We start from the raw sequence: 25,419 nt of genomic DNA, 5'->3' as shown, positions 1-25,419 counted from the left end.
CAATCGGATCCCGCGTTAATGCGGCCATGCACTCTGGTCTGGAGGCAAAAGCAAATCGATAACCTTGCCACCGCCAGCGGCTCCTTTTCCCCGCGCACCAATGTCGGGAGGAAGGCAGGGATTTAACGATTCCATTTCAACGCAAACCTTTGCAGCATTGACACTGGCTTCCCTTGCATCTTCTGCCCCGCTTTACCGCATGCACACGATTGATTTGTTTTAAATTATTCATCCCCATGCACGCCGCGGCAGAGCCCGAGAGTGCTGACTTCAAATGGAACCGCGCGCGCCATCGATGCTCCTTAATGCTAATGCCACTGAGCCACAGTGTGGCCGTCCTCTGACTGTTCCCTCGCCCCACCATCACCGGACCCGGATGGTTCCGGTGGCTGCAGCACGTCCGCGTTCCGGCAAGATTTCCTCTGAGAGTCATTTATTGCAACTCCCAGCACCCAGCAGCGACCAGTAGCAGCGACCAGTCGTCCCCCGGTGGAGTTCAGCCGCGGAGTCAACAGTGCTAGCGACGCAACCGTCCGCAACCGGATGCTGTGCTATCGGGTGCTGCTGCTGCTGACGGAGTTCCGGAGTGCCGTTCGGGTGAGTTTCGGTGGCTCGCGGCCCTCGCGTCGGCGCAGAATGCCTTGCGTACGCTCGGGGGATCTCGGGGCCGTTCTTCCGTTCACCAGGGGGAAAAAAGGGGAATGCTACCTACACCGGTCGGTGTAGAGTTCATGCGTTACAGACTGCTGGACGCCTGGACGGTTTTAGGTAGATCGGCGAAGCGATGATGTCGTTGCGGCTGTCAGTATCAAACGATCGCTGGCCGGCGCTGTACGCTGTCTGGCGAGTGTGCGGGCGATGCTGTCGTACCCGTGACCGTGTCGTTGAATAAATCATCAACGAACGCTTTTGACAGTTCTGTTGTTGTTGGTTGAGCGACGACTGGTGTTCTTCGTCGACTGTTGCTGATGACGTGGTTGCCATAGTTTATGTGGATTAATGTGAAGAACTGCTAAAACAAGTGTGTGTGTGTGTGGAAATTAAGTAACATCTCCAAAAGTTCTTATCTAAATTCGTAACTCTCGTGCTAAAGTTCAGACATCAGCTGTTGGTGAATTAACCGTCGTCGCAGTGGTTAGTGTGTCATACATATTTAACACTCGCTCTATCCTTCTGGTCGGTCTGGTTGCGTCCCTTCCAGTCGCATTCGCAATAAGAAGCAGTCAATTCCACCCGGGAATGCGAGCGCCTGCCCCCAACGGGTTCGCGCTACCTAATGGAAGTTTGATCAGTGCAAAAGTGAGTTATCGTTATCGACTTATCGGTTAGCCGTTCCCAAAGGGCACTTACCCGGGGAACGCTCGCCCTGCGGTTCACTGAAAGCGGTGTCTGGTGCGTGATGTGTGTAGCCATGGCAACGACCGTCTGAAGGTGTATATCGTAGACGCACAGCTTCTCACCACCCCAAAAGAGCATCATCTAGCGGCACGTGGATTAAACGGCTAAGGTTTCATTGGTGGAAAGCGCGGGAATAACCAATAACCAGGTACGAACTGATCGGGTTTTTACTGTCTACCGATACCGAGCACGCTGGGTGCAATTCTCGTATCATCATGTTATACGATCGCCCATCCACACAAACCACACATAAACGCACACGCACCCGCAAGTGGCAAGAGTCGTTTGCGAAAATGAAGTTCATTCACTTGCGCCCAATAACCGCAAGTAAAGGTGGGTGTGTGTGAGGGGGGAGGGTTGGGTGATACCGTAGTAAGATAATCCTCCAGTTAGCATCGCCACAGATCAAAACACCGGCACCTCAACGCTGCTGGGAGGGAAAGAAGCTCAAACATTCCAAGAAGAAAAAGGCAAAACATGGGAAAGTAAGAAAACTCTCCACAAGAAGCAGCAGTATTAAATATGATTATATGCATTATTAACGCTTTTACGATACCGAAAAGGTAATTTTGCCGCGCACAGCTTTCGTAGCGCAGCGGGTTGCCGTTGCGTTTTCTTCATCAGCGCTAAGTGTTTGGGGTGTCATGTTTTCCCTGCGCGCCTTTCTCTTCCTTCCCTTTCCACCTCGCAAAAACCGTGCAAAGCGCAGGCAAGCCAAATAAATGATATTCCCCTATTGGGAGTTGCGTTTTTATCGCACGTGTTTAGAAGCGGTTTGATATTTGTTGCCCAACCGTCGTGCGTTCCTCTTAACTCGAATCTCTCTCTCTCTGTCGCTTCCCACGAAGCTCAGAACGGTTAATGGCTTGGAAGAGACAAAAAACGATGGTGCTCTGGGGGGGGGGGGGGGGGGGGTATGGATGCAGGAGGTTTTAGGAAGTCCCATTGGAAAATTGCTCGATTGCCTCGTTATCGTGCCGTTACATAAATGGAAGAAATTCCCTCGAGTTAGCCACACAGTGCCGACTCGGTTCAGCGGGCGAAATGGGCTTATTATATTCACTGGCTGCTAGTAACCGTCTACCCACCCACCCGGTGGGCAACATCATTTATGTGTTGGTTCAACTTTAAATTGTTTTCCAACTGCAAACTATTTAGTAAAAAGCTCGCAAAAAAATGCCATTAGAGATACTGTCACAAAAACGGTGACTCGTTTTACCTCTGCCCTTGGCATTTACAGAGTGAAACAAAGGGAGAGAAGGAAGGAGAGAGAGAGAGAGAGTGCGAGCTTTGGGTGGGTTTCTCCTTTCAGTTAGTCGCGCTGGCCGGGAGCCAAGCTGACCGGCCAGTTGTTCAGAAAATTTCTCATTAAACTCCGGAAAGATTCGCCAGATATGGGGAAATTGACTACTGGCAGCTGTCTGTTACCGCAAATGACGGGTTAGGATTGTAATTATAAGTTACTCCCTGCCCGGAATGGCATTCCGCAGTTGTTGATCGTCCCTGTGTCCCTCGTTTCTGTCCCGTGATGGTAACCCCCTCCCCCCGCTGCTAGCAATAAAGGATTGCAAAACTTCCTCCCAATCTCGTTGCCGTTGCGTTGCTGCAGATGAAGCTGACGGTTGAAAGGGAGATACACGATATACGACCTTCCGACTTCTAACTTCCGGGTTTTTCCATGTTTCTTACATTCTTTCTGTCCCATCTTTCCGAAGCGTGTCAACGCGATTGATTGTCATTAAGCTCTGTGGATGGTGGGTTTGCTGGAAGAAACGGTTCCATCATCAAATGTTACCCCGTTTGGTACGAGCTTTTTTATTTGCCGACGCAACCGAAAAGTCGCTCCCGACCGAGTAAACATTCTTCGGAAAAATGGGCGTAAAAAGGGGTGAAAACAAAATTGAAACAAACCAAGCGAACGCACCGCACCGTCGCCTGGAACGATAATGAAATTCTTTCCATTTTCGACTTTGTGCCTTTTTACTTTGTGATGTGCCGCTGTATAGGGACATCCGGTCACAAAGTGTGTGTGTGTGTGCGTGCGTGTGGAAGAAAATGTAAACTTTCCGACCCCTTTTCAGCCTTTCCAGCCCCTCGAATGCTCTTCTTCGTGGGAGGCGAGTGAAACTTTCCTGTCGCCCCGTGCTGTGTGCCGTGGACACGGGCTGGTTACTTTGTATGGACCCCCCTTCGTGGAGCTCGCGGCAGACATTGGAGGTGGTTGGACATTGATTGAGGGCCCCCTGGTTTTGATCCCCGATGGTCGATGGAAATCGCGCCGCAATTTAATTTAAATCGCCGCCAAGAGAGAAAGCCATAAAACTTTTACATCGCGTGCACCCGTGTCCGTCTTCGTGGCGTGTTCTTTCTCTCCGACACATTGACCATTCTGCGTGGACACTCCAAACAGGGGGGTGGGGGTTTGGTTGCTGTGGTGGTTGTTGTTGTTTTTAACATCCCAAGAGCATCCCATCGGACAAGAGCGCAAAAGGGAATTGGGAACAATTTGCGGACGTTGTTGCCAAGTCTTTGAAGATGCGACAACGTTCGTCGCTCGTTTCGGGCGAAAGTGACCAGTGTAAGAGAAAAATTGAGCCACTAATATAAAAGATCAGCACTTCCGTAGATCAAAGTCATGCAAAATGGGGAGGGGAAACAGGCATGGGCGAGAGAGAGAGAGAGAAAATCTCTATTAATAGCACTTTTGTAAGAAATCCTACCAAAGCAAATACCTGAGTAAAAATGGAGAAGAAAATTGCCATTTCGGTATTTCTGGTTTGCGAGCAAGATAGGGGCCCCCACGTGGAAATGAATGCAAAATTGAAAGCCAAAATTGTCTTAGATTATTTAATTTACCATCGGAACCAAGCGACTCCGGTCGGTGGGTGGTGTAGTTGCCGTTTTTTTCACTCTCCCTCCTTACCTTCGCCTAGACCGGATTGTGTTTTGTTCACCTGTAAGCGGTAGTCAAAAAAAAAGAAAACCCCCTGCCAGATCCACCTAATGGAGGACAAATGCACAACCGACGCTGCTTTGCTTACAGTCTTCTTGGAAGTTGCGTTTTATTTTTCCCATCCGCGTACATGGCGCTTTCGAGGAAAAGCAAAGCAGGAATTCAGCGTCGTCGTCGTCTTCATCAGCATCGTCGAGAGCCAATTTAGGCATTCATCTTTTCATTTTCTAAGAGCCTGATCGTGAGCGCTTTGTTGTCCTGTTTGGTTTTTGCCTCCAGCCATGCCAAGTTCTTAAAAATAAAGTAGCACCCACCCAAAAGCAAGGAAGGCACGTATTCAATACGTGCTCGGAACGGTTCCACACATATCCACTGAGCCGCCGCCGGTTTGAAACCGTCTCCTCATTTGCGGCAGAAAAGTTTTATTGAAATATTGTTTGAATTAAATTTTACAGCCCACAAGCTGCTTTCTCCGCCTCCGTTTAACGATCGATCGTTTTGGAAGCGGTGGGGCGGAGGAGGCGAGGCGGGGGCGCTACCGATTAGCTGGTGGAATTAATACACCTTTCATGTGCATCGAAATGTGAACCACGTGAACCACCCACTCGCACTCAATCCAGTGGAAAGCATCTTCTCCGTTTATGTCTTTCATCGGATGAGTTAGGTATCGTTCGCCTTTTTGAGGTTAAAATTTAACGACATCTCCAGCACATTCCGGCTCCAACTCGAAGGCTTTCCACACTGTCTCTCTGCGTTCTGCCATGGGGGCTGGGGTTGGCAGAAAAGGGTGTTGAGTTGTGTTGCGTCCGGAGCTTTTAGAGCCTCCTTTAAGACAACGTGACCGGTACGGGAGAGGACATAAATCTTCAACTGCTTGCTAATGGGCGATAAATGTAAAGAATGGGGGTGTGGGACGGGTTTAACCCACCCAGGCGGCCCGGTCGCTTCACTGACTGAATGAAGTGAATGGTTTTGTCTTTTGGGGGTCTCTTTTCGGGGAAGGTGTAAAACGTGACCCCAAGAAAGTGATGCCCCCTACTCCGGAGGAGGGGTGAGAGCATTAAGCATCTTGACCAGTTCCCTTCCTTTATGCTCGAACTGCTGTAATGAGGAGTTTGGCGAGGAGGAGAAGACGGTTCCCTTAAAGCAGCAGGCCCATGATTTTGCATTTCGTTCCGCTGAAAGCGTTTCATTAAAAGGAATGTTAATGGAATGTTAATATCTACCGGTTATACGGCTGTTGAACGAGCAGATCGCTCGTGTTCAAAAGAAATGCTGCCATGTGATGAATCTCCTTATTACATTCCTCTGCGTAACGCTGCTTCATGTTTTGCGTTTCAGCTCAAGCTACAAGGTTAAAGTTTCACTCATGCTCCCAGAATCGTATCTCCGCACATTGACGACTGTTGCATGTTTCATTTGCTTCAATATTGGCAGACGGTCGCGTGGAAAGTCCCGAAACTGGAAACCATGCAGGGAGGGCAAAAACACACGGGGCCACCGTGATCATCCGCTACACGCCAAGAGGCGAAAGTTTTCCAATTTGCCAAATGGACTTGTGGCTGTTGCGTTTGATATTAACTTCAAATCAGCAAATCGACACCGACTCATAAACATCTTGCTCGCTGCTAAGAAGCTAACACAAACAGAACAGATTCTTGCCCGCGGTTTACGTAGCGTTTGGTTGGGGCGCAATCGTCGGTGTCTGTGTCTCGCCTACGACAAAAAAGCTCTCTACCCTTGCGTGGATGGAATGTTGACAGCGAAAACCATCCCGCCTGTGACATTCAAAGACACAATTCTTCGACTCTGCATGGAGCAAGAAAAAAAAGGGAAAGCGTGAAATTAATCTTCTCTCAAAAAGTGCTCTCGATACGCCATTTGATTCGCCTTCGAATGAACCACCCTTTGTAAACGGCTGTTGTAATTTCGCCCGCAGAAAAGCGTAAACGGCGGTTACTGCGAAAACAATCTCGCTCGATTGTCAAACAGCATCCCGAACGGCAGTGTAAATAGACTGAAGGAAGGGGAAAATGGGGACTGAAAGAATGAACAACCACAACAGCAGGCGCACCCTTCCGTGCAGGGACTACAGACGAAGGGAATGGATATCATTTTCCAATATCGCATTACGCAATGTACAATATTTGCGCAAGCGACCGCTTCTGACAGCGCAGCATAAATAATTTACTCAAATCGATGTAAACCCATCCGCTAAGAGTAGTATCCCTTATCTTTCTGACCTCTTCTCTTTCTGCTTTCAGACTTGCGGCCACTGCCCGGGCACGCACGCTTGCTTCCTGCACGCACGGACACTGCTCTCGGGGAATCAACACCGGAAACCTCAAGGACGACCACATCCGCTAGTGTCTGTGTACGCGTGTGCTTTCCTCTCTGTGTGTGTGTAGAAGTATGTGGAGTGTAGCTAGCAATTTGTGCGTGCGTGCGAAAACCCGTATCTCGGGCCCGTCGTAAAAAGTTATCGCAAAGCAAAAGGGTGATTTTATTAGAATACTGACAACATCTGACGGACTGCGTGCGGTGTGGCCTAAGTAAATAAAACGGCCTATTTGCACTTTCTTTCTCGTGGGTGAAAGTGATGTGGGCTCGCATCGGTTGGTACGTGCGCCGGAAGGCTTACACTGGCACTGGCACTGGGTCCTTAATTCTGCTCTGAACTGCCGCGTCAAGATGTGCTCGTGAGGTGCTTCGCACGTTCGCCGCCACACTGCCTGCGCGCTTCCTTAACGACGTACCGATTCTAATCTGCCCTGTAGCACGCCCACTACAGTTCAATGGGCGAATGATTATTACGATTATTGCTAAACAAACACAAACACACACTCATCTAGACAACAACAGAGTGAACTGAGCAAGCCTTACGGCGCCCTTCCGACGAAATAGGAATGTGCGAATTTGACAACCCGTGTCGCACGTCACAGGATGTGCGAATATGATGGCCAATAAAGGCGAAGGACAACAGCAGTGCGCTCGCTGGCTGCCAAAAGGGTTAACGACGGAACGCAAGTGCTTATGCGTATCGAATCGTAGATATCGGCCAGATTGAGCCCCAGGGAGTGTGGAGAGTGTGGGGCGTTCCGTGCTGGTAGAGACATATCTCGAAACCCCCTTCGAACCAGCCGCCCGAAATGACGGTCGTCGTCGACTTGACTCATAAAACGATTTTCCACAGCAGCGGCCGTAGTGAGCGCCCGGCTCTTTTTTGGCCCATCGGCCCAAACGAAATCGAAAATCGGAGCAACAGCACACAGCAGCGAGAACAAGTGTAAAGTGTGAAGTGTGGGTGGGCGAGCTAAGAAGGCCGCAGTGGGGTGAAAGTGGATTTTTACAAAATTTATGAAACGACCAATCCCAAACGGTTTTTGGGGCGAAAGGGCGGTTTTGCAAATCGTAGCGCTTCTCCATCTGGTTCCGTCATAGTTAAGTTTTTTGTTTTTTGTTGTTTTTGCGTGGTTTGGAAACATTTCCCGCCCCGGCCCCCCAGTGTGAACGACCCAGCAACGAAGGACGTGCAGCTAGGCACAAGTTTCGCCAACCCTCAGTCATCGAAGTTCCGGGTTGCAACTTCTCTCTATCGAACCATCTCAAGTGTGTGTGTGCGATTCTGTGCGTGTTGTCGTCCCGTTCGTTCGTTCGGTGTACGTGATCGGTATAAAAGCGGCAGAAATTATGTACGACGGTTCGGGCCGACCTTCTACCGGTGGGGCGGCGACGCCCTGGCCCACCCGACCGGCTACGACCCGCAGAACCGGCGCTCGACAGCGAACAGTTCCGGCCGGTGGATTATTGCTGTGGCTGGGACTGCTGACGATGTTTGTCAAGGGTAAGTGCTGTTGGGACGGAAACAGATGAAAGAAATCGAATCGTTCAAGAAAAAGAGAAAAAAAGACGGGAACAGAATTTTCCCTAGTGGGGAAGAACGGAGCCACTCCCTACCAACGGTGTGTTTGGTTTCGGAAATGGTCACGTAGCACGTGTTTGCAAATCCGTTGGAATTTCCAACTAGTTTACCAAAGCACAAGTATCCCGACGATAAGGTCGGGTGTCCCCGTTACTGGCCGTGTCGTGTCTTTAACTTCTGGGAAAAGGAAATTCAAAAGAGCAAGAGAAAGAGAGACAGACAGAGAGAGAGAGAGAAGAAAGAGGAGAAAGTGATAAGAACTCTCGACCGGTAGGGTAGACAGTAGGCGAACGTTATTATTCCACACACATGCTCTTGCATCGATCGAGCTGATGATCAATCAAGATATTATGAGATTGTGATGACTTTCAACATCTTGCCAGCACTGGCGGGGACAGGGTAAGCTTGCAAAAAGGGATTTTCACCGAAGTGAAGATGCTTCATGTGTGTGTGTGATAATACCGGAACGTTTTGCGCTTCCGGTTGAAATGTATTTCAAACCCTCTCCAGTTTAAAGAAGCTTAAGCAATCAAGAAAACGATGTGCAGCAAAACGCTTTATTCCTTTCCCGACTCTCCCGAGACGAGAGGAAGGAATGGGAAAATGATTAGCTAAACGACCAGACTGATTAGACCGAGGCGAGGCGGTACATTAAAGCGATTTAAAGCGTAATCCCAACCAGGCAGGGCGAATTTAATTATGTGCTTTCGTGGTGGTGTGTGAACGCGATGCTTTTTAATTACAAGTTATCTGAGCTTCGCGTGAAAAGCCCTTTTTCTGGTTACTGGCTCTTTGGCGTTTACAGCTCGAAGCAAAAACTGCACCCATCCATGTTGTTGCGCCACGTTATTGAAAACAATATCTCTTCTCGTTAGGAACGTCGCATCGGAACGTTCGTTTTTGTTTGGTGTTTGGTGGGTAAGATTTATTTTCCACCCTGAAAAACACCAGCCCAAGCTTAATATCACACACACATACACTCACGGACTGGTTTTGTGGTGTTGTGTTGTTTTTTTTTTTGTCGGAAAAGTGGATGCGACTGATGCGTAAATTAAACCAAACGACAAACACTAGCCTCTCGCCTCTCTAGCCAGTGATAAATGCTCGGGTCGATGGCAGATATTTGTGACCCCAAAACCGGCCTGCTTACTGAGCAAAGAGGAGGAAGTGGACTGGAACTCGCCCCCAAAAGGATACTCCGTTTCAATCGTTTGCGGTAACACGGGTTTCGGGATGAGCCACGTTCATAATTTACGGTTGACCTCAAGTGTTGATTAAGTACGCTTCCGATAGGTTGATTAATTATTACCCAAGCCACCCCAAAAACGCTCCACAGCTCAATCGAACCGCCGGGTGCGGTGTGACCTGTGTGTGTCTGTGTGTGTGTGTGTGTATTGGAAATAAAACACGACTAGGTGTGGAAACTTGGGTGCGCGCAGGACAACAGTGTCGATGACGATGACTCCGGATCGGAACCATCAATCATGTGTCGGAATGCGAGCTCTCTAAAGCATTTCAAATGCAAACGCTTAGACGCTCGAAGCAGGGCAGCCAATGAGTGCTAAAATTGAATGAGAATTTATCCTCCCCTCCCCCCAGGCAGTTCCGTTGTCCTTCCCTGCTCCATTGCTTATTGAGTGTCGTTCAATTTATGTGAGTGGAGAGAGAGAGATAAAGCGGGTCCTGTGCATATGGCGAGGTTTTAGTTAGGTTTTGGACAGTCGGACAATGTTGTTTGGTGCTTCAAAGGGAAAACACATACACCCACACCCAAACACGGTCAAATAAATCCCCCCCCCCCCCCCACCAAAAAAACACGATCTTTGTGCAAGTGCAATGATAGAAAATGACAATCCATCAATCATGTTTTTCTGGGCTGCTTCGGATCAATTTTAGTTATTTCATTTCCTTTCCCTTTTGTTATATCCCTGGATGTGTTCGGGACGCCCTTTTTTGTTGGTATGCTGCCCTTGTCCTATTCCAACCGTGCCAAACACACACACACACGTATACACATGGATGTTATGTTGAATGTTTTTTTCAGGCGCGCCTATCCGTTTAGCGCTTTGATTCGTACAAGCTCCCGGTACCATTCAAATACATCGATCTTGCAGATCCATACAGCCGGTGTGGACCCTTTTTCTTGTGTGCTTTCTTATGCTTGGTCGGTCACTTGGGTTGACCTGCCGAAAGGGCTCTAGGGGTAGGGGGAGGGGGTTGCAAAAGGACCAGCGAATCCTTTTTCTGCTGCTACAGCACGCCGACAGATGGTGGAGCGGAAAAAATACACCCGTGACCGTGACCGAGCTAGTGGACCGAACAGTGGGTGAGTGGATTTCCCCGAACTGAACGAAGATCGACCGCAAGACTGTGTTGAAAAGGGCGGCAGCAGCAGCCGGAGTATGTCCTTCCGGAGGCATTCGAATAGAAAGAAAAACATCCACCGCCCCGCGTTTTGTCCAAGTGGCGAGGCAATTGGGGAAGTAGTTTTCCTTTCATTTTTCCCTCCCAGCTTTGCGTTTGCTATCGAGTTTGCGTTCGCTCCGCCAGCCGGTCCTTAAACCGGGATCAATAGCGATTTCGAGAGATTTGCCGAACAAAAGCCAATAATGCTTAAACGTGCGCTCGTGTGTGTGTGCAGCGGAGAGAACAGGGCGCAGGAACTCGACGGGGAAAATCCTCTTCAGGGTTCCCTGCTCACACGCATCGAATACACACATTCACGAATGTTTTCCGCTAATGCTTGAACAACCTCATTTTACAGGGGGGGTGAATGGGGCTCGAGCACAACCAAGAAGGACACATAAAAGTGGCCAACGTGCTTTCGGGGCAGTGCGGGTGTGCGAAGCATTGGAGCGAAAAGCAATAGAGCAAAACTTTATCGCCCACCGAGGCGAATGTTTCCGCGAACTGGTGTGGAGTTGGGAGTGGGAACCTATTGCTCGACCCCTCGGAAGCGGCTTACGGATGTGGAAAGTTTGGCATTTGTTTGTGGGTGGTTCCCGCTCGCACGCGCAACATCCCCGGATGATGATGGCGATGGTGGTGGTGGTGGTGCATTATTGATACAACCCAATAAGCGCCATTTTAAAGCACAAAACCCTGCATAGCTGAAGGTCTCTGTTTAACGGTGAAGGTGAGGTTTAAGAGCGAGGGAAAAAAGGGAAGCTTAGATACCGTCAGTTTATGTTATCTTTTGTTTTACAATTTCTGAGAAATAATTTGTGGGTTTTTTTGTTTTTCCTCTTTTTTCCGTGCTGGAAAGTTAGACAATTTCCTGGACAGAACGTGTCTTTACGGGGCTTCTCAAAGGCAACCGGCCCCGGCACACGGCACCTCCAAATCACATAAGCGATTATGTTGCATAAGTTATTGGGGCATTGAGGCGAAGAGCCGACCGACCACCAACGGTGATCATTTGATCCTTGTTAGTAGCGGTTCGCGAAGAACCCTGGTTTGTCTGGTCCCAGCGGAAATAAAGTCGTTCGATAAGACTGTTACGACCAAATTAGGACCGCTAGATATAGTAGCCCAGGCGGAAGAAGAATGCATCTTACAACCAGTTCCCCGAACGTCGAGCTCGACTGGAGCATTCCCATCTCACCGACAACACTCGAAGGTCCGTGGCCTGTTCATTAACTCAACGGTTGCTCATTTGCATAAGTGGTTCAGTGTGCCGCCGCCGGTGTGCTTTTCAAAACAGAATCGTCACCGCCATCACTGTCGTGGGGTTTCCCCCCCCCTTACGAACGTTTCTCAATTAGCCGTCGCTTTTCGTTGCTTCACTGCAGTAAAATTAACCCCGTTGACGTAGTTGAGCAACGAAACTTAAAGTTCAGTGGCGCATTTTTTCTCACCCCCAGTGCCAGTCTGCAGTTAAGTAGATTATGAGCTTTTGCTACAGCCGTTGTGGCAGATGATGATGAGGCTGGATGGCAAGTTGACAAGTCATTCCGAAAGCAAAGGACCCGCCAAAGGACTTGTTACGGCGTAAGAAATACGGGAAAAGCGGCCGCCTTTTGTCGGCCGCCTGGTCGGGAAGAGGTCTATCAGGCACTAATTTAGAGGGTGTTTTATTTGAATTATGTTGCAACTTTTTGCCACGAGACACCTTTAAAATGCTTCACCCGCTCCCGCTCGTTCCCTCTTTCGGCGTGAGTAGCTTCAGCGTAAGCCCTCAAGCGTTTTGTCTGCCCGGCTCCGGCAAGCCTTTGCGTCTCTGGTACTGGCCTGTGTGCGGCTCGATAATAATTATGTAAATTCAAATAAAAACTCATTCAACCGTTGTGTCGGCTCTGTTCGGCGGGCGAACAAAAATCTCGCTACATTACTACGAGCATGTCGGTGAGCGCGGGTAAGGGTGGGATGATGGTGGCGTTCGTGGTTCGCGCCCGGTCCCAGTGCCGCTTTCTTTGCTTTCTAATTCGTCACGGTCTGGCGGTGGAAAGGATTTTTATCGCTGTTTACAATCGGTGTGCCTGGGAGGCACTGCCAGCTTTTCCTAAGAGCAGAAACTGTTCTTACAGGGAGGGATTTTACAGGGTTTCACGGCCTAATAGTGAAGCCTTTCTGCAGTAGCTTACTGGTGGCAAAAACATTGTTGGCGACAGCAAACAGGTTGATAGAGAATTTGATGAAAATCATCGATTTGAAACAATGCTTTAAAAGCAAAAAGATGCTTACAATAAAACCCTGCATTCTGGGTGCCTTAGAGTCTACCAAACTTTATCCCGAACGACTCCTCCCAGCCGTTGTTGGTGGTGGGAGTTTAGCATGAAATGAATGCAAATCTCCGAGCGTTTCCACGAAACCGCAAGGGAATTGACCAAATTTGCTCAACCAACGCAAAGAAGCGCCAGATGAGCACCGCTCTCGCCTCGCCATCGATAAGATTTAAAACGATTTGTTTGTTGGTTTATTAAATTGCACGCTTGTTTTGCTCTTTTTTTTGCCGCCCTTTCTCTCAATCTAACTTCATCTAGCGGCTAATGTGTGTTTCTCGCTAACAGAACAAAAGCTTCCATGCAAACGAAGATTAATTCACTTCGCCACAGTTTTATCCTCCTTTACTACAAATGATTGATCGCGCCTGCCATCTTCCATCACCTTGTTGCGCTGGCTGCGGTGCTGTAGAAAGAAGACAAGTATCTGAAACTCATTACGTTTACCGATCCCCATCGGTATTTAGCGAGTGAAGTAATTCATTTTCCACCGATCAAAACCGTCCTCCCAGGATGGCAGCGCAGAGAGCCGTTCGCTGGGGCTCGGGTGTATTGTGTTTAATGAGCTTGGAGAATTGTGGCCATTGCTTTGCGGCCGACAAGAGGCTCCTGGCAATTCTTGTGTTGCTTTTTATGCTCCCCTTTTTATTCCACGCCGCCAGGGGGAAATGCTTTAGAAATCGCTTGAAAGATGCGCTGGCTTCCGGCGGAGGATGCTGTGATGCACGATTGCGCTTAAATTTACTGGATGATGGATTCTGTACAAAAATGGAACCGTTGTGCCGGCGGGTTTGTGGCGCCCATGAAGCAGAATGAAGAAAGATTTGCCCTTTGTTGGTTGGAAATCTTCAGCAGAAGAGCGGTTTCGTGTAAAAAAGGCAATAGCAAAGATGCATTTTTCAATGTCCCCCTTCTTCACTGTGGTCGATTTCCGTTACTCGTCCAATTAAAATAAAGCTCCAGTGAAGATTACGAATGCATGGGAGAGTTTTTATCGTTGCAACCGATACAATCAATTGCTTCCGACAACGGTACAGTAAAATGCTTTATGCAACAGCTCTGTGTAAGTCTGTAAGTGTTGCTGGGCGCTGGGTGTGTGGTACGAACGTACTTATCGGGAAGTGGGAAGGTTTTGTGCGCAATAAAAACATATTCAGTTACAAATTGAACTGAAACATGGAGCGGGAGGGGGGGGATGAAAGAAGGGGGACCTACCTAACACACTCACTCACACAAGCAGCTTCCGTTTTGTAGCTGTGCAGTGCTTGGAATAATGATGCAAGCTCAAGCTGCATCGCATTTGTGCCGGCCAGGTGCATCGGAAATGTATCGAACAGAATGGATACTCTACTCCATGGTGGTGGTGGCCCCTGTGGTGTAAGTGCCAAGCGGTACCGGCGTGTCCGTAACCACCGAAGAAGGAAGGAACACTGTAGTATTGTCGAACGAGTCGGTTTCGCCACTCGGTTTCGTGTTTGGTTGAACGCTTCGATTACTTTGCAACAGTAGCAAGCAGTAGAAGCAGCAGCTGCAGTAGTTGTCCCAACAGTTCCCAAGCCTCCGTGTGCACTGCTATCGGTTGGCTTGCATCGGAGGTGGAACGGATACATCAATGTTTTTCAAAACTAGCGAGCAAGACAGAGTAGCAAAGAGGAGAGGCACCTTTCTGCTATGTTGGTAACATCTGGCCCGGCCCGAATTATGGAGCATAACATTTTGGGACCTCCCAAAACCCGAAACATAGGCGCCAGGACACGAAAGGACAGTTCATTTTCACAGTACAGCTGAAAATGGAGCACTCACCCCGGCGACAAACCCGGGATTCCGGGATCGGATTTGAGATTTCACAAATCCGTACCGCTTCTCTGGCACAATTGTTGTGGAGGAAGCTGCAGGGGAGCATTTTCCGGTGTCCCGCAAACGCATCACACCGGTGTGCGCGTTCGAGTGTGCAGTCGGTTTACCTGATCGGTGTTTCGTAGGTACGGTACGGGGCCGATTGATATTGGGCTTCAATTTTCATTTCCGGTGTCGAAACGAACTGATGCGCGCACAGGAAATAGCAGGCCTCGGCATGGCTGCTTTGCGAAGGAGAATCGTGCTGGACAGTAAACCGAACGGGCACACCACCGGGTCGTATGAATATCGGTTACCGGTCATTCAAATCATCACCTTGAGTGAGGCTTTGCTTGTCTTCGACAGTGACCAATGAAACATCCTTTTGAATTAAAATGAAGTGTTGGTCGTGGTTTTTGTAAGGAGCAAGAAATCGAATTATTGGAACGTTCTTTCCCTCCGTCACATGACACCCTGGCGGGTAGGATGCTGATGTTCAAAACCCTAAAAGACTCCACAAAAGACTCCATCAACGGCTATCGAATGGAGTATTGCTGGCGGCATCACAAGTCGTAAGTAAAAGTAAATTTCCGCTCGAAATTCGGACTGCTGCGGTTGTGATCATCGTGCCATAGCAACCCTCGAGCTTGATTGACCGGAAAGCAGAAAAATGAGTCAAACAGCCCTGCTAGCCCTCCCTTCATCGCTGGTGTGTTTTGGTTGACCACCAATTTACCCCGAAAACCCCCTCTCAAACCGGGAACTAAACTACCGCTGACGGGAGCCTTTTTGGGAAAAAGTAGGACGCAAAAAAACAACAACAACAACCAACTTTCACCCCGGAGCGAACGACCATTTACAATAGTCAGCGGAAAATGGAGGAAATTGGTCATTATTGAATGCTTCGGTTAATGGTAGGCCATCGTTTCCTGTCCAAAAGGAACGCTTTCCCACAGCAGGAACACAGCTTCGGGCGGGGCGCGGGCAGGCAGGCAGACGGGCCAACCGGAAGCGGGATTAGAGAGTGTAAATCGTTGATTGAAAAATTCCATCCCTTAAGAAGGGCAGATCGCTTACCGAAACGACGACGACGACGGCGACGAACGACAACAACTTGCCCGAGGGAAAGGGCGAGTGTGTTTATCCCGATTCGAGCAAGGAACAAAACAAAAAAACCAAACCAAACCAAGTAGTAAAACCAATAAATTTCCCAAGCTCCTGAAGCTATTCCAGTGTACCGTGTGTGCGCTGTGCTGTGCTGTGAGTCCTGCGCAAGGGCTGATTTATCTTTCCACGCTGTGTCTCCTCCGTTGCCATGGGAGCGCACGGCGGAGTCAGCACTTTTCGCTCGTGTAGCGTACAATTTGTATCTTGCGGCGGGCTTCATTTTTGTCCCCACTCGCACATGCTCTCTCTCCCTCTCTCTCTCTGCACGCCGGGCCAATCGATCGTTATTAGAGTGATGGAGGGCAATTTGCGCGTCTCGCAACGGGATTTGGGTGGCGCACAATTTATGGCAACTGCTCAAGTTGGTGCGCTTTGGACGGTTTGTTTTGTTTCGTTATTATTTCCTTCCCCTCCCCTGTCTTTGGGGTGTTTGCTGGAGCTGCAGTGAGGGGGGGAAATAGGTCGAAACACAGGCTCGGGCTTTCTTTAACATATTTAGATGGCATTCGTTTTGTCACGGTGATAAGCTTGCCCTGTCGATGCGACTGTTCTCTTCGTTGGATTGAATTTTAAGCTTGATTAATGAATGTGAACGGTTTTATGGGATACAGCGAGAGATAATCATTAATAGAGATGTGAGGCGCTAGACAGCGGGGGAAGTGTTAATCTCTTCCAGTGCAAAAGATCACCAAAAATACCTGATTAAATGGCTTTTTCCTCTCAGAAAGCGTCTATTAAATCGCCGCTTGCTTTGTGTCGCTTTCGATTCGCAAGCAGTCAATTTCCTACCAAGAACACAGCGAGATCACTTTTCCTCTCACGTACTCACGTAATAGCAAGCTAATAATCCATTCGTAAACGACGAATCGATTAGCAATTCCGAGGATGCTACAGAAGAAAAGCATTTCAAGCAGTATTCTTTATGTGTGCGGAAAGCCAAAGCGTCGAATTCCAAAAATGTCTGCCTTTCCATTGCTCGCTTGCCCCGTAATGAATCACGATCACAAACGTTTAGCAAATCGATTAACTGCGAGCTAATAGCACCGAAGCAGGGGGTGATTCGCCTTGAATGTAAACCCCTAAAGAAAGGTATGTAGTAGAAGCTGGGGAATGGAATTTCTTTCATTCCATGTGCAATAATTTGTAATTTACGGCTTATCTCACCGCGGGACAGTGAGCAGTGGATGGTATGGGTTGCGGTAGGCACAATTGCAAGAGCCCGTTAGGTTGCATTCAGCATGGCATTCAGTGCATTCCTGGGTGCATCGTGCTTTTTTTTAATCCTTGGCTGAGGATATTTTATATTTAAACGGAGAACAGAACATATCTCATCCCTCTGGTGGAAAAGGCATTGTAAGGCAGTGAAATAGAAGGAATTCAGATAGGTGTGCTTGGAAATTGATTTTTCGTGTCTTATTTCCATTTCTTGCTGTTCGCCCACCACCACCACCACACTACCCCTCATGGATCCCAGCGTTATGGAACGGAGAAAACAAAAAAGCGAGATGAAGCTGTGCTGCGAGCGAACCTGTTCGAAGAAGGACGCGCCGAAGAACAATGATAATTTACGTGCTGCTCATGAATTTATTGCCCACACATATAAATATTCGATATTCGATTTGCGATGCGATGATTTATGTTTTGCGAACATTATACCACATCCTCCCATCCTTTCGCCTACGGGCTGCTGATTTTGCACCGCCGAAGCTGACTGTATTGACTCACAAATTGCACAGAACCCAGCGGTGGCATTTCAACCCACCACCACCCGCCATAGGAGTCACAGGTGTGGAGAAATAAGCGATGGTGAAAATTTCACAACAATCAACAATCGAAACGATGGCAAGCAGGCAGGCAAGCACACACAAACACAGACAAATACCAAAAGCAGACAAAACTGTCCCCCACGGGTGGGTGGACGTGTGTGTGTTCTTAATTCCCCCCCGTGCCTGTGATAGCACGTTAATTTTTGGCATCGGAAAAAAGAGAATGTAAATGATACACAATTAAAAGGAGAACAGCCGTACAACCGAAAACAAAGGGTCAACGAACACAAGTGTACAGCCAATTTTGAGTTCGGAAGGAATTAAACTCATCCTTTGATTACCTTTTAAAAACTCTCCAGCATTATATTCACTTTTTCTCACATTTGCGCCTGTGGGTTGTTTGTTCTGCCCGCTTGCTGATGTGTGATTGTGTGTGTGTGCCTGTGTATGTGTGTGGTTGGCATGTTAGTGGGCGCTTTGCTCTCATTAAGCTGTGAAATTTAACAACCGAAACATAAAACAAATAGTACAAAACGAAACAACAAAAAAAGGACGTAACGGTGGGTCATTTCATCAAAGGTAAAACAACAAACACACAAAGCAGAGACCACGGACCCCCGTAAGCATTAAACTGGGCCCATTTTCAAGCGATTTACTTCCGAGAGTTTACCGCCGGCGCGGCTTCTGGGTTCCGAGGATTCGGCGAAGCGCGACACGATTTGACGCGAAAGTAAAATAAAAAGCCAGTGAAATAAAATAAAGGCACGGACCCTTTGGGGGAGCGCCGGAAGGCGACCTTCCCCGAACGGGTGGCAGATTGGAAGTAGCGCAACAGCCAACGAACGAAAGGTGCAAAAAAATGGTACAAAATAACACAAAAAGAACGAGTTCTTCTCCCCCGTCGAAAAGAACGAGTTGAAACGGTTGGTTGATGTTGTTGAAGCTGGTTGGATTCGGTTCTGTGCGTGTGTGTGTGTTTGTCCGTTATTTTCGCAAACAAAACCTAGACCCTAGCGCGCGCCCGTAGGATACAAAACCAGAACTCGGTTACAAACCGAAACCCCTCCCTAACGAAAAAAAGGCAGCAAAACAGCGCGAACAAGCGGCCAGCTGGTACCGCTGACCGGGGCGGTACATATACAACAATTAAACTGTAATTTTCCACCATTTGCATTTTGGCTACTCCGGCCGGTTTCTGTTTATTATCTCTCTCTTTCTCTCTCTTTCTCTAGTCGGGTTTGGCTATTTTTCCCAAAACGCTGCTGGAAGCCACCGGTCGGTTGGGCTTTGGTCCGGTTCGGTGCCTTTATGTTTGCGCTGCACGTGTGTATCGTGCTTGCGAGTGTGGTCATGTTGGTCCCTCGGAAAATGTTCCCCGAAAATACACACACACACAAATATGGGTCGACCCACACGGGGGGCTGAGCGAACAGCGCGCCGTCGGAAAAATCAACACCCAGGCGAACGCGGAAAAATCCCAACCAACCGTTCCCCTCCAAAACGCCATGTTTGCCGCGCCATTCCGGAAGGTTTGGTGCATGTTTCCGGACACGGTTCGTAACAATCAGCAACCTTCTTGTCCGCCCCATGGCTGCTGCCAGAGGGCGATTGGTGCGGGGGCATTGTAAACTGTCACCAGCAACCGATGGCGCACGAGACAGACCAGACTGGGCTGGGGATCGAAAAACACAACTTTTGCCCCGCCATTCTCTCTAACACATTGGACGGGGTTAGGCATTGGGCATGGGGGGATGATCGGAGTGTGGGGTCCATCCATGCATTCTCTTCCTCATACCCAATTCTTGAACTTTCCGTTTCGTACCAAAAGTTTCCGCTGGTCGGTGCGACGGTGAGCAGATTTACTGAGTTTGACGGCTGTGACCGCGAATCCGGGCATGTGATCTGCACCTTTTTTTGTGTGATTGTGTGTGTGTGTGTGTGTTTGTATTTGTGTTAGTACACGTCGGTTTACAAACTTTGCAATCAGTTTTTCGCGAACGCTGTGGGAATTTTTTGTCAACGCCCCGCAAATACCCGCGTCACACGTTATACGGGGGGAACACGTGTTTTTGGTGGGCGTGAGAAAAAAGCGCTACCCAAATTGAAATGGAAAAATCCAATTGCATTCCATTGCCTTCCCGACGGACGCAAAAAAATAAATGCTATTCACTGTGGGCGAGCTGAGCTTTTTATTTTCGTCGTTTTTGTCAGGGATCATGGAGTTTTTCCCCGTTTTTCTGCCACCAAACAAACACGCACACATACGCCGAGCGATGAATATGAAAAATTAGACGTTCGTACCCATTTTCCATACGTTACAGGTTTTCGTGTGCGGAAATAAATGGCTGTTACACGATGCTGAGGGGCATTGGGTTGTGATTGCTTCATTAGTACCGTGCAGTACGACCTTTTTGTACGCAGCGTTTGACGCATGTTTTTGTCTCATTTCCCTTTTTCCGCAGGAAGTCCCGAAACGCGAGGTAACGAGCAGGAACTGAAGCCGAGCTTCGCAAGCCCAATCGAGAACGTGACAGTTCCTATAGGTAGAGAGGCGACGCTCAGTTGCATTGTACAAAATTTAGGTGCCTACAAGGTAAGTTGCTGTCCGTCTGCCCAGCTCAACACGAGACCGCACCGAATTGCTAACGAGACGACGGGCCCGTTTCGGCATGCTGTTTTCTTCGTTCGACAGGTCGGCTGGATGCGAGCCTCCGACCAGACAGTCCTGGCGCTCCAGGGACGGGTTGTGACGCACAATTCACGCTACAGCGTGACGCAGGAGGAGCGTGATGTCTGGCGGCTGAAGATACGCAACGTGCGCGAATCCGACCGCGGTTGCTACATGTGTCAAATAAACGTCACTCCGCTGCAGAAGCAAGTAGGCTGTGTCGATGTGCAGCGTAAGTAACGGCCAGTATTGAGTGTTGTGTGTATGTGTGTGTGTGTGTTCTCCACGGTAACTTACATCAATTACCCTCCGTACAGTGCCGCCGGATATATCGGACGAACAATCTTCCTCGGATCTGACAGTACGTGAAGGTGGCAATGCGACGTTCTACTGCCGCGCCACCGGACATCCGGCACCGAAAGTCACCTGGCGGCGGGACGATGGCAATCCGCTCTATCTTCTCCGGAACGGAACCGACACACGCAAGGGTAAATCAACTTCGTCATCAACACACTTGTTTGCTCGGTGTAAACTCACTACTCACTACACAATGGTACACAATCAATCGGTTTAAACAATCGGTGTCATGTCGGGCAGATTGTTCCATGGAAAGCTGCTGTACAGGAAATGGCTTGCAGTGCTTAGAAACACACTCAACCATCCCACTGCGAAACTCGGCAGCTGTCGGTAAAAGCCCCTAACAGACATTAAACAGGCTTTCTTCAATCCTTTTCCCATGAAGTTTACGATCCATCAACGAAGCAACAACATCCCTACCGCACGCCACACCATCGCCCCTACTTCGGCCCAAGACATCGGTTATGTCTCTTCGACTTTACCGACCGACGAAGCCGGTTGATTTATGACCAATCTTTCGTAATACTGCCACTGCTTTAACCCCAAATTGCGGGGCCGTCCAATAATATTCTCCATAAATTTTTACCTCACCTCAAGGTTCCACCATTTTTTGCATCACTCTCTCGTCTTCCATCATCGTGCCTTATCAGTGATCTTTATCGTTTATTTTTATTATTTACCGTTTTTCCCGTTCCAACCACCCGAAGCAATCAAACTGTAACTGAAATTTGTTTTGCACCCGATGATGTACAGAAAGGAAGAAATCTCCGTCCATCAGTAGGTCCCTTTTTTATTGGGATACATAACGCACAAACTTACGCAACAAGTTGATTTGGGTTGGATGAGATATTTATTTATTGCCAAAGTCGTTTCTGTTTACCTCCCGTGTTTCTGGGTTGGAACCGTTGAGCATAGAAACTGCGTACTGATTTCTTTATTCTATCCCCCTCTCTCTCTTTTATGAATTGTTCAATCGAATCTATTCCGATCGGTTGCATACACTCCCGACAGTCGATCAGCATGTTGGCATCTTCCTGAACCTGACCCACGTCAGCCGGAAGCAGATGGGTGCATATCTGTGTATCGCCTCGAACGAAGTTCCACCCGCCGTTAGCAAGCGTGTCTATCTCAACGTGCATTGTAAGTCGTCCCAATCGCCCACAGAGCTCGGACACCTTTGTCTAATTCTTCCCTTTGTTCCCCGGTTGTATTGTAAAGTTCCACCAAATGTGACAACATCAAAGACGCTGCTGGGCGCGTACGAAGAGTCGGACGTGGAGCTGGAGTGCGAAGTAGAGTCATTTCCCCGCTCGGTCAACTACTGGACGAAGGTGGCGAAGGGCGGCCGCAACACGGGCAGCAGCCTCGGGTCTACGTCCAGCGCGGAAAGCTACAACCACCACCACCAGGAGGTGATGCTGAACGGCGATCGGTACGAGATCCGGGAGCAACATTTCGGCAGCCTGTACGCGGCCAAGATGACGCTCCGGATTCGTAGCTTCTCGGTGGCGGACGCCGGCAGCTACATGTGCATATCATCGAACGCTTTCGGCAAGGCAAACCGAACGATTCGGCTGTACGGTACGTATCTGGGCGTACGTCCCATCCTTTCTGTCTGCGTGTCTAATCGATTGACTTTCCATCGTTCCAATTTGCAGAGATTAAAAGACCTACGACGACCACCACCACGACAACGACGACCACTACGACTACGACGACAACGACTACGACCACCACCACCCCTGCACCGCCACCACCACCGACGCCCCCGCGCCGAAGAACTACACTAATGGGTCCGAGTAAGTACTTCCAAAGTTTTGTGCCCTTTATTGCCGCCCGTTTACACCTGTGCGCACCACGCCGAATGATGAATGTACTTTTCTGAGCACCCATAGACACACACACATACAGAGAAAACAAAAACCCGATGGAAAGTTTTCTAAACTCCACTTTATCATGGTGTGTGGGTTTTGTTAGTGTTTCTAGATATTAAATTTAAAATTTACCTGCTCTTATCAGTGACTATTTTTTTTTTTTTTGGTGTGGAATTTAGTAGAAGTACCAGAATTTTGCCCAATTACTCTCCCACCGTGAACGGCACTGTGCTTTGTCACTGGAAAAGTCACAGGTCGAACGATTGCCCGTGTCGGATACGGTTCCGTGCACTCCCAACACCTGACACGAACACCTTCTTCGCCGTGTAATGATGCCATTTTATTTTTTTCTTCCTTCTCTCCTGTCGCTCTGCACCCGAACGATCCATTTTCGCCAGGGCCACCGTACGACACGACGCCCTACCCGCCGACCGGACTCATCATCGAGTACATCACCTACTCGCCGGCCTTTGTCGAGTACGGGGCGAACGGTGAGACCTACATCAACTATCCGCAGCTGACGGCCTACTCCAAATCGTCCTCCTCGTCGTCCTCGTCCGCATCGTCCTCCTCCTCCTCGTCGGCCAACTCGCACGGATCATCAGCGGCCTCGTCGGCGGCCTCGCCACCCTCCACCGTGGCGCTGCTCGGTGGCCGCTGGACGGCCGGTACGCTCGGTGGTACGCTCCGGCCCCTGGCCCTGGGGCTGGAGGATAGATTTATGAGCATTTTGATCGTGACAGCCCTGTCCTGTGTGTCCTTTTTTCGCTACTTTCAAATCTATCTTCCCTGGATTACACTTTTTCTGCTGCTGCTGCTGATCGGCCGCAAGCCGAAGGAGAAAATCTCGCCCGACCTCGTCTTCCGCCATGCGCCGCCGTGCGCCCTGTGAGACGACCGGTACGGGTGCCATCTGTCACCGCCGGATACAGCGTCCCTGCAAGACGGCAACGGCAGCAACCTGACGACAGCGATGCTGCCGGTGCTGCTGCCGCCCGTCGACCGTTGCGAAAGAGGTAACGAAGGTAATGTTGTTTTCTAATTTGCTAGGATTAATCAGAAAACAACGACCTTCCCTCGTGGCACCCTCTTTTTCCTTCCCTCAATTTCCTCAATACCCAAAAGTGGCGCTCGATGTGACTGTCGCCTGTTCCCCAAAAAAAGGTCCCAGCACAAGTATAGAATAGATCAAATAAGCAGAACGGTGTACCCCGAACGAGTGAAGGATGCGTGTAGCAAATGAAGCAGAATACAAAGTGGGGCACGGGATCGAAAGAGGACCCCCATAAATGGGCCCCAGGGAGACAAGGTGATGGGAGTAAGAGAAAGAAAGTGTCTCCCACTAAAGCAAAATGGAGACTCCTTCCTCCCCAGTGCAAAAGGGGGGGGGGGAGCATGTTACGATGTACATATTAAGCAAATACTTCCAGTAATAAATTGCAATAGCCAGCAGAGGAACCGTATCACACACACACACCACCCTAGTTGACAGATGTGTTGTCAGGCAGTGCCGAAACGCCCGTTAGGCAAGGTTAGGAAAAGTAATGAAACAAGACACACACAAAACACAAACACACCGGGCCAGGGCGCCCATCAGAAAGTACTAATCAATAAAGAAAACAAAAACGAAGAAGAGCAGGATCACAGAAACTGAAACAACAAACGGTGTAAACAGCACTTGCTGACATGCTGCTTGTCAAAGTTGAGAAATCAAGTGATCGAGAGACAGACCGAGAGACGGTTGCGTTTGTGTGTGCTGCCATGGCAACGTGGGCAGGATAGGAGCAACTTTAGTACCGTTCACCTTCATCGTCGTCCTCGTCGTAGTCGCCTGTTGGTGTGTTGGTTGGTTGGTAGCCATTTTTCTCGCTTTGATGAACGACAAACTTGCAGGGGCAATAAATTAATCTTTGTCCGGAAGTGTTCGTTGGCTGACGTTCCCGTTTGCTGCCAAACTTCTCGATTGCCAGTTGAGGAAGTGTTTTAGGAAGATTCTCATATCGTGTGCGCGCGTGTGTGTATGTGGATGTGGGGTAGGTAAGAGTGCAGATGAAATCAATAACAATCGATACAAATATCCCCACATGCTCTCCCGGTTCGGTGCATACACGGCGGTCCGTTTTCGTTGCAAAAGCTAAGGTAAGTGTGGCAAAACTTTCCCATCCATTTCCATCGATTTTCTCCTCCCTTTCATCGTGCCGGGTTTGTAGTGGTGCCGGTCAAAGATATCGGGCTTCGGTTTTTGGGGTATCGCATTTTGCGAAAGTTTTTTAATTTCAAAAGTATTAAAGTGAAATAAATGATTTCGGGCTTGCAAACTGTTTGCCCGAGCTGCATCGGGCCACACATTCATCTAAATCACTTGCATCCGGCTGATCGCGCTGCATATGTGTTGCGTTGCCTCTCTATTTGCACAACACTGCACTGTCAGAGGGAGAGAAAGAGTGTGAGAGAGAGAGAGAGAGAAAGAGAGAGACAGATAGAGAGAGAGAATGATAGAAAAAGAAAGAGATCAAGGGCGCCATCATACGAGAAAGTTTACGAAACCATTATTCATGGTTGGTGTGCTAATGGCAATTCTTCGATTCCGCCCATCAGGCGGCTCCATCGATGTGGAAAAGTGGAAAGTTGTTTCTGGAAACAGCTTTGGGGTTCATGTTTTATTACTTTACTTTCAGCACAGTAATCGCTCTCGGGTTTAAAGCTTATCTAATGAACAACCGATTCGTGTGTCTGCTGGTGACGCGACGACGATGA

The 25,419-nt window shown here is 49.0% G+C and overlaps 1 protein-coding gene across 2 annotated transcripts; it reads left to right on the top strand.

Moving 5' to 3' along the window:
- The first annotated feature begins 780 nt into the window (after window positions 1-780).
- Window positions 781-24,312, top strand: LOC1281873 (opioid-binding protein/cell adhesion molecule homolog). 2 transcript variants are annotated; one of them, XM_061645834.1, is made up of 9 exons: window positions 781-1,546; window positions 6,616-8,195; window positions 20,226-20,356; window positions 20,456-20,663; window positions 20,749-20,919; window positions 21,800-21,928; window positions 22,007-22,369; window positions 22,447-22,587; window positions 23,061-24,312. In XM_061645834.1, exons 2-9 carry the CDS (start codon window positions 8,042-8,044, stop codon window positions 23,552-23,554), a joined length of 1,791 nt encoding a protein of 596 aa, XP_061501818.1. In that variant the 5' UTR covers window positions 781-1,546; window positions 6,616-8,041; the 3' UTR covers window positions 23,555-24,312. The 2 variants fall into 2 exon arrangements, with proteins under 2 accessions (XP_061501818.1, XP_061501817.1); XM_061645833.1 differs by having other exon boundaries at window positions 782-1,546; window positions 6,616-8,199; window positions 20,230-20,356.
- The last annotated feature ends 1,107 nt before the right edge of the window (window positions 24,313-25,419 follow it).

The sequence above is a fragment of the Anopheles gambiae genome, chromosome 2 (genome assembly GCF_943734735.2).
Source record: "Anopheles gambiae chromosome 2, idAnoGambNW_F1_1, whole genome shotgun sequence".
Taxonomy (NCBI): Eukaryota; Metazoa; Arthropoda; class Insecta; order Diptera; family Culicidae; genus Anopheles; species Anopheles gambiae.
Note: the sequence above shows the minus strand (reverse complement) of the source record. Positions and strands in the feature narration are given on the sequence as shown.

Coding starts and splice junctions, on each gene's coding strand:
- LOC1281873 (XM_061645834.1), top strand. CDS start 8,042: ATGTACGACGGTTCGGGCCGACCTTCTACCGGTGGGGCGGCGACGCCC. Junction 20,664..20,748: donor AGGCTGTGTCGATGTGCAGC/GTAAGTAACGGC, acceptor CCCTCCGTACAG/TGCCGCCGGATATATCGGAC. Junction 20,920..21,799: donor CGGAACCGACACACGCAAGG/GTAAATCAACTT, acceptor CACTCCCGACAG/TCGATCAGCATGTTGGCATC.